Source organism: Hordeum vulgare, chromosome 6H, assembly GCF_904849725.1.
Source record: "Hordeum vulgare subsp. vulgare chromosome 6H, MorexV3_pseudomolecules_assembly, whole genome shotgun sequence".
NCBI classification, from domain to species: domain Eukaryota; kingdom Viridiplantae; phylum Streptophyta; class Magnoliopsida; order Poales; family Poaceae; genus Hordeum; species Hordeum vulgare.
The window spans coordinates 539707794-539717324 of record NC_058523.1 but is presented as its reverse complement, the minus strand read 5'-3'; the positions used below and the strand labels follow the sequence as shown (position 1 = coordinate 539717324).

Below are 9531 nucleotides of genomic sequence, written 5' to 3'. Positions count from 1 at the left end.
GAGTCATCCTATGGGACAAGAACTACATCAAGCTTTCAGGCTCGGCCACAAGGACAACACCGCCTCCGAGTCGTCGCACGTCACCTACACCTCCATTACCTCCAAGCCCTCCACATGACGTCGGCCAGCACAACATGAGTCCATCTCGATCACCGCCGCCGGACTTGGGTCGTCCGTCTCCGCCGCCGCCCGCACATGATACTAAGCGGAAGCGTGCCAGCAAGAACGCTCCGTCGATGATTTCTAAGCGACGGAGCTCCCCAAAGTGCAAACTGTCGCCCCTCCCAAAGGTACCTCATGCTAATCTTCCTATCAGACCTTATGATCGTACCCCCGAGGAAAACGCCAGGATAGCAAAGGAACAGCATGATGCGCAGATGAAAAAGAAGGAACCCGAGCCCCGCCCGGAATACACCGAGAAGCAAATAGCATGGGCAAAAGACTTTATAACCCTTCCATCACAGTATGACTTACACTATAAGCCTGATGACTATACACGCACATTGCAGAAGGAAGTGAAAAAGAGCAGCTCACGTGCAAGTGCAAGTGGGAGCAAATCAAGTTCAACTACAAGCAAGAAAAAATCAGACATTCCGCAGCTTGGACAACAGGCCAAACAGTCGATCCCACCCCTCAAGGTGTTACCCGAGAATGTTCCCCCTCCGGTGCAGGGGCAAGCTTTTGAAAGATTAAAGGAGTTGGCAGATGAATGTGGTATCTCGGTTGAAGATTTGCTGGCTTCCCAAGACGACAGGATACCCAAGGCTGTGGTAGCCCCTAAGCCACAGTTTGTCATGGGAGAGCCTTTGGTCAGCAAAGATGATCTCCCAACAAATATGCGTTACTTGCATAAATGGTACTTAAGTGAATCAAAGAATAGGAGAACGATGATCGTGCTGAGTGTCCCACGGGAGTACTACGGCCGCTTCGAAGAAATCCATATCGACTTTGATGAACTCTCCCAGATGTACAATGGCGACGCCCTCGACAAATCGCTTATGAGTTGCTATTTTCTATAAGTTTTTCAATTCGTTGTCTACATATAACTTGTTTAGTTATTTCAATTCATTGTCTATATATAACTTGTACTCTATTATGCAGAATGAAGTTCTGGAGTGTAAAAGTAAGAGCATCCTAAATATTGGGTTTAGTGACCTAGATAAAATACATATAGCGACGCTAACTAACAAACCCAAGGAGACGGAGGAAAACCTTCTAAGGTTTCTAACAGATCAAAATTTCTGTGACCACATACTGTTTCCATACAACTTCAAGTGACGGTATTTACTCTGTTGTGTCCATTCACTTATAAGTGTAATTGATAAGTTACTCACACACACACACACACACACACACACACACACACACACACACATATATATATATATATATATATATATATATATATATATATATATATATATATATATATATATATATATATACATGTGCAGCTTCCATTGGATTCTGTTGGACATTCAAATTGATAAGGGAAGTTGATTCCTTCGACCCATTATCGAGACCCTTGGAACAGTTCCAAATCCTGCAGGACATGCTCTAAGGGTAATTTTAATCATTCTTGCGCTCTATCGGTCTCTTTCGATGATTTTCCGATATATCAATTAATGAAAAACTTAGCAAATCATTATCCTTGTCGGGCAGGATTTGGAAGCGGTTCAAGTGCGTGACTCCCGGTAACTTTCCTGAGAAGCTGACCTTTAGAGCGGCTCAGGTAAGTAGTAGTATGATATACTTCTATTAATTTTCAATATATTTATGATGCTAGATTATTATTTGATTATATATATTCTATTCTCGTAAAGTGCGACCAGCAGCCACGGGGAACGCATCTATGCGGATACTATGTTTGCGAGACCATTCGCACGTTTACCTCTGAGTTCAAGGATCACAGATTCGACGTAAGCAATGAACATTCACACCTCTATTTTTACCCGTCATTCTTTGTTATCATGATTGATATTCATATTCATCTCCTCTTCTTATATAGCACACGGCCATGAGGACGAAGGTCCTACCAGAGCAACGCGCGATTGCTGTTGCACAGGAGCTTGCGGGATTTCTAAGGACGGAAGCTATAGAAGACAAAGGACGATTTAGTGTAGCTAAGGGCCATTACTGATGTTCGTCCATGTAATCGAATAGACGGGCTCTAGTCCCGATAATTCAGATCTCCATATAATTGTATATATATGATCGCTTGTAAGATAAGTTAATCTTATATATATATATATATATGCATAATTATTTCTATTTAAATTATATGAAAACTAATTCCCGAACACCAAACAAGGCATCACGTTAATCTCCCGAACACCTAAACCCTAAAACCCAAAAATAATTTCATTCAAAAAAAAACCCAAAAACCAGCAAAATCTGAAAATCTTTAGTCCCGGTCCGTGTAACGAACCGGGACTAAAGGGCCTGCCCCTGGGGCGCTACGAGGCGCCCACGTGGAGCACCTTTAGTCCCGGCTTGTAAGAGGGCCGGGACGAAAGGTTAGGCCTTTAGTCCTGCCCCTTTAGTCCCGGTTGGTGAACCGGGACTAAAGCCCTTTACGGACCGGGGCTAAAGGCCCCGTCCCCACTAGTGCAGGTCAGTGGGATGACATAGAGCAAGAGGGCATGGAAAGCTGATGCGTGTAGAGAATATAGTGGGTCTGAAGAATGGAGAAGGAGAGGAAAAAAAATGAAAAACTCTTACCTTCCACCGACGGATCCGAACAAACTATCCACCGCTTCCTCGTCTGTCGGATCCTACTCCATCTAACCGACCGTGTCCGCGTCAAACGATTTCTGAAACTGGGCAGTTGTTTCAGAAAACTCTCCCGTCTATGCCTCCGCCTCGGCCTCGGCCCCGACGACCTCAGACCGCCGGCCTGCTGCGTCTTGCCGCACCTTCGCCGTCGGCCTGCCCCCCGCCCACGGCCGCGCCGCCCCTGCTCACCGACCCGTCGACCTGCTCGCTGCCCTCCGCCGTCGGGGCTACTCCGCAACTGAGTCTGCAACATTTCTGCAACGGGGTCGTTATTTGTGCAACTCAGCCATTGTTTCAGGAGTTGCGTAAATTATTTTCTATAACACGACTGTTGTTTCAGGATTTTTTTTGCAACACGATCGTTGTTTTTGCAACGCGGCTATTATTTCTGCAACTCGACCTCTGTTTCAGGAACTATTGGGTATGGGGCGTAGATCGAACGGCTGCACCGATACATCCAACGACCGTTGAGGTGGCGACCGGTGGACGACTAGGAGCCGCAAAAAAAATCTTAGACGACCCTGGTCGTAACGACCCGTACGTGATACCCACTCCAGCTCCTGACACCTGGATGAACGAATCTTTTCTTTGTTCTCTTGTGCCTATCAATGCAATGATACACATTTTGGGTATTCCTGAAAAAAAAGGCAATCCCGTTTACCAAATCCACAATCCGTTTTGCATTGGCCAACATGATCAGGTAATGGTGGCAAGCGTACACGGAAGATCCCGACAAGGAGAAGTTTTACTAGGCGCAGGATGAGGAGCTATAATTTCGTGCCATGACAAAATTTCAGAATTTGGTGCCATGGCAACATTTTCTGAAATGATTGGCACAATAACATTTTTCTGAAATTGCCACCATGACAACGTTTTTGAAACAGTTGCCACGATAATGAAATATTGTCGGTCACGACAATTGAATTGAAGAAGAAGATCATGAAGAGTACCCAACACGTAGGGCTATACCATTTTATGCTTTTATGAATTGCCTACGGTGTTTATCCCTTTATTGTTTACACCCTTTGATTTTGTAGTAGACAATTATTAGTGGATCTTCCACTGCTAATTTCAAGTTAAAAGGTGCTCTTCCGAGTGTTGCAACCATCTATAACACATAGCTTTCCGGAGTGTATCATGTCCACATGAGTACAAACGAATCATGAGGTGTATGACGGGCGAGCTCAGACCGACCAAGCAGATAACACTTAGTTGTCTTAAAGTTCTGGTAGAATCGTTCGAAAGATGAGCAAGAGTCATATGGAGATACGATTGGCAAAGGATTGCCTCCTATTTGAATTCACGTCATTGGTGATGTCCACATCAATAGCTATGAATAAGACCAGGGTCTTGAATCATTTAAAATCAATTACGAGAGATATTTATATAATTGGGATCGTACTTTGAAATTTGAATTAATTAAGTTTAATCAGAAATAATTATGAACAACGTCTATGTGTAGTTTGCATTATAGTTTTAGAATTATGGCTCATGGTTCCACCTTTTCTGTTGAAATTGATTGGCCGTTAATTATCTAGTTGAATCTTTAGGATTGGTAAACGTAATGAGAGGATCGTTCTATAGAGTGCCGAGAAGGATTTTGTCCTATTGCATGCTTGTAATGCTCTCCTGCTAATGCTATGGATGATGAGACTTACGTATTTCAATCCAAAAGGCTAAGAATTACATTACGGCATGCTTGCTTCCGAGAAACCCGGAATTCAAAATGCTTGAGATATTTATGTGATATTCTTAGAATTGAAAACTGTTTTCACAAACAAACAATGGTTAAAATATATGTGGTATCTAAAGAAGTGTTTTATTTGCAAGTTCTAGTGAAATGTTCAACTATATGTATAAGACTGAAATATGTATTATCTAGAAGAACACCAGTCATGACTTGATGGTGGGAATTTAAAGAGAAATACCAAATCCACATGATGTAATGAGACTACGTTCCTAGATAAGTTGGGGCTCACGCCACTCTTAAAGTTGTATGCTTCTTCTATGAATAGGAGAAATATTGGAACTAAAACCTAAGAAGTAAAAGGAAAACAGAAAAGAAGACTGGAATGTCCAACTCAGTTCTGAATGTTATACAAGTTATGAGATGTAGCTAAAGTTTGTCAAATAAAGGATGATTCTTGTGAATTATGATTAAATTGTTGATCACTAAATTCTTCGATATTTTGTTTAAAAGTTGATCACACGGCTACCGACTATATTGTATGTTGTTGCAAATAATTGCAAGAACTACTACTCCCTCCGTCCCAAAATAAGTGACTCAAAAATGACTCAGTTTTATACTAACTTTAGTACAAAGTTGAGTCATTTTTGAGTCACTTATTTTAGGACGGATGTAGTCCATTTCTAGTAACCAAAACAATGAGGTTAAAGTATCCGCTAAAAGTCATCAGCATATTATCTCTGTATTTATTATCATAATTAAATCTAGAGTTTTGTATACTCTAGCCCATGACATAGTAGTTGCAAGGAGGTTGTTCATGCGAGAACAATAGTTGTTCAACGTTATGAACAAAAGGCCATACCGTTTGTTTAGCATTAGTATTATGAATATTTAGCAAGGAGGTTCTAACATTTAGCGTTAGTGTTATTGATGTACAGTTTAGTGTTAGTGTTATGAATATTTATGATAAAATTGTACATCAATAACACTAACGCTAAATGTCACATGACTAAAAGAATACCACATATGTGTGGCACTGTATTTAGTCACATTAGGCATAACCGCACAAAGAAATTCCATAGTGATGGATTTTGAATTATCTGATACTTGCAATGATCATCGAAATAGTGAAGTAAACATAAATAACTCTCATAGGCCATAACAAACTAGCAACAAAATTGGAGACATACATATTGATATGGGTACTCCAATAAGTGGCCTCCGAATGCCCACACGGATTGCTTCGTTACAAATCTAATTAAAGTGGCGTTTGATGGCAACATACTTTTTTGAAATCTTTATTACCATAGTTTGGAATTTGGAAGGCGCGAAATAATTTCACTCTTGTGGTCACTTGTTGCAGCTTGTAGAGTAGTACATCACTAGGAAAAACAACTAGTCAACACATCATGGAAATAGCTCCAAATCTCAAACTTACGTGCTCAAAGAGGTCAGGTCAGTAGGATGACATAGAACAAGAGGGCATGGAAAGCAGATGCGTGTAGAGAATCTAGTGGGTCTGAAGAATGGAGAAGGAGAGGGAAAAAATACGAAAAACTTTTACCTTCCACCGATGGATCCAAACAAATTATCCACCGCTTCCTCGTCCGTCGGATCTTACTCCATCTATCTGACCGTGTCCGTGCCAAACGATTTCTAAAACTGGGCAGTTGTTTCAGAAAACTGCCCCGTCTATGCCTCCGCCTCGGCCTCGGCCCCGACAACCTTAGACCGCCGGCCTGTTGCGGCTCGCCGCACCTCCGCCGCCGGCCTGCTGCGGCCCCGCCGCCCCTGCTCACGGCCCCGCCAGCCTGCTCGCCACCCTCCGCCGTCGGGGCTGCTCCGCAACTGAGCCTGCAACATTTCTTCAACGGGGTCGTTGTTTCTGCAACTCAGCCATTGTTTCAGGAGTTGCGTAAATTATTTTCTGTAACGCGACTGTTGTTTCAGGAATTTTTTTGCAACATGACCGTTGTTTTCGCAACGTGGCTATTATTTCTACAACTCGACCTCTGTTTCACGAGCTATTGGGTACGGGGCGTAGATCAAACGACTGCACCGATACATCCAACGGCCGTTGAGGTGGCGACCGGTGGACGAGCAGGATCCGCAAAAAAAAATCTTATACGACCCTGGTAGTAACGAGCCGTACATGACCCACTCCAGCTCCTGACACCTGGATGAACGAATCTTTTCTTTGTTCTCTTGTGCCTATCAATGCAATGATACACATTTTGCGTATTCCTGAAAAAAAAAAAGGCAATCCCGTTTACCAAATCCACAATCCGTTTTGCATTGGCCGGCGCCCACGCTTATCCGTCGGCCGTCATGGTAACTCTTCCTGCTTGCTCTATCACGGAAGCAAGGAAGAACGGAAAAGGTGGTCTGAAGATAGCTCCAACGGAGGAGAGCACAACGTACGGACAGCTATGATGTTTGCATGTGGCAAGCTGTTTCCATGTAATTAAGTCAAAAAAAGGTAACTGATTCTCAAATTTTTATCCAGGAAAATATTAATCATCCATCATATTTAGCTGGCTCCAGGAGAACGAACCTTCAACTCGTTCAACCACAAAAAGGTAAATTTCTAGATACCAAAAGTAGCATGAAACCAAAGGCCCTCACAGTAGATCTCCCAACAGGCCAACACACGAGACAAAAGTTCTTGAGGCCCTAACAGCAATCAAACAACTATCGGGCATTTAGCAGTTCAAGGATGCCTCACAAAACACGATTGTGACACAAAATAATAGGTGTAACTTAAGATTTCATCGTCTTAAAGGAGGTACCTGATCTCGCTGTCCTGGCACTCGCGGCGAGCCTTGTCGACCTTGTCGTGGAGCTTGGCGATACGCTTGGTGAGGAAGGCCTCCTGGTCCATCGTCTTCTTGCAACGCCCTAGGTCCGGCATGCTCTTGTATTCATTCAGTATAACCACCGCCTTATCGTGGGAAGGGAACACCTTAGGCTCCGCCTCGCCCTCGCCGTACACCACCACGCAGGTCTTGACGCCGCACATGGTGGCGAGCTCAGCTGCCTTCTTCATCAGCCCATTGAGACGCTTCCTGAAACTAGCGCGCCGGGTCGAGTTGTTGTGGATGTAGTTGAGGGTCACCTTCTTGCGGGTCGCCTTCTTGCGAGCCATTGTCAGCCAAGGGGTAAAACTAGCCAAGGAAAGGAAGGTTGGTGGTTTAGGCAGGGAGGAGGGGTGGATTTATAGTGGATGAATCAACCAAGGATTAATTACATGATATGGTGACAAATTTGAAGAATATTGCATAAGATTTACTGCCTTAATTGTGTTCATATGTAATTTTGGCACCCATTTAACTTTCCTTTTATTACAATGTAAATTCGGTGTCCATTTAAACCTTCTAAATTTATGCGCGTGCGACCGTTGGCCTCTTGAATCGTGTGAGTGCGACAAATTGTACGCGCCCAAATGATTTTTAGGCGACGTCACGTTCGCTCTTGACTGCTTTTTTTTCGATAAAAGGCATTTTATTACTTAAAACATTTAAGCATTACACCTGGACTCTGAATAACTGAGATGCACACAACCATATGCAAATTCAAGTTTCAAAATAAACAAAAAGGCAAAATACACTTAATTTATTGTAGTTTGTATAATGCCTAAGACATAGGAGGACCAATCAAAGATCATGTTGCTATCCATGTCGGCTAAAAGAATCCCTCACCGTGGCCTCCAATGGTGTACACACCTCCGTAAACAGGTCTCGGTACTCCACACGTTGTAAAAACGACCATAAACGGAGCGTACCCGTACATCTGTAGATATAAGAGAAGTACTTTTATCGTTAAAATCTTATCATTTCTACATAGTCAAAGCGACCAAATAACGACAAGCGCTCCCATCCTGAGAAGAATTCTAAACTTGTAGTCTATACAATGTAATCAGTTGCCGAATATATTAGCAACACTACATGAAGGATACAAGCCAGAAGCTACTTGGATGACTTTTTTTTGAGAAACCAGCAGGAGCTTTGCCTTTGCATTAAGAAGAAGAGAGTAGACAGCTTATAAGGAAAACTGGTCGAAAACCTATACATCGAAACACACGAGCCAACAACCTTGCCGCCCACGCGACCCGATTCAACACTCCACAACACAAAGGTGCTCTCAGCTACTTGGATGACTGACCATATAGAACGAGCCAATTTACGTTGAAAAAACAAGTGTTTTATCGTCTCGTCGTGATGACAAAACACACATTGCGTACTTCAATGTCAATTCTTCTTAATAAAATTATCTTTGCTAAGAATGATTCCTCGACGAAGATACAACGCAAATATTTTGTTCTTCAGTGGTATCTTCATCTTCCAAATCTTCTTGTTTTTATTAACTCGTACTTCTGACTGGATCATAGCACTATACATAGAGTCTACCGTGAATTTAGCATTCACATGTAAACTCCAACGAAATTCATCGGTTCCTTGTGATAGTTGTACCGTGGATAATCTCAATAATAAAGAGTTCCATGATTCAAGTCTAGTAGCAATTAAATCTTTTCTGACCGTCACATTCGGCAGAAATGAATTCAAAACCATGACGATAGTATCATTTTTATGACGTAAAATAGGCGCGCAAAAGATTTACACGCGACATCACGGTTCGCTCTTGAATGCTTATGTGCGACACACTTCATTTCACTAAGCTCGTCAAGCCGTTCAAATGAATTGAGCGAGTACATGATTCCGTTGCTCCTATCCAACAAGTCAAAGAAAGACATTATTAATCAGATGTAACACACGTTCTACTAAACTAAAAAGGATAACATCTAAGTCCAAAGATAGGGTCGATAGCCATAAATAGTGATTACTTATCATGACTGGATCAATTACACCAACGGATTTTTCATTGATACACTACGCACAACTTATACATCAAAGTGATGACGTGTTGTGGTAATCTTTGCCGACCTAGCATATGTCGGGAGGAGCCGACTTGCTCAATATACCACAACCTTTGAGTTGTAGGAGAACATATGACCACCTTCCAAACAAAAAGCATTGTTTTTTTTCTTCGGTAGGCCGGTGCCTATGCATTGA

The 9531-nt window shown here is 42.5% G+C and overlaps 1 protein-coding gene across 1 annotated transcript; it reads right to left on the bottom strand.

The window, feature by feature from the left end:
- Positions 1-7238: 7238 nt before the first annotated feature.
- On the bottom strand, positions 7239-7629 carry LOC123405807 (agamous-like MADS-box protein AGL80). Its single transcript, XM_045099354.1, has one exon. The coding sequence runs from the start codon at positions 7605-7607 to the stop codon at positions 7239-7241; it is 369 nt and encodes a 122-aa protein (XP_044955289.1). The 5' UTR covers positions 7608-7629.
- Between the last annotated feature and the right edge of the window lie 1902 nt (positions 7630-9531).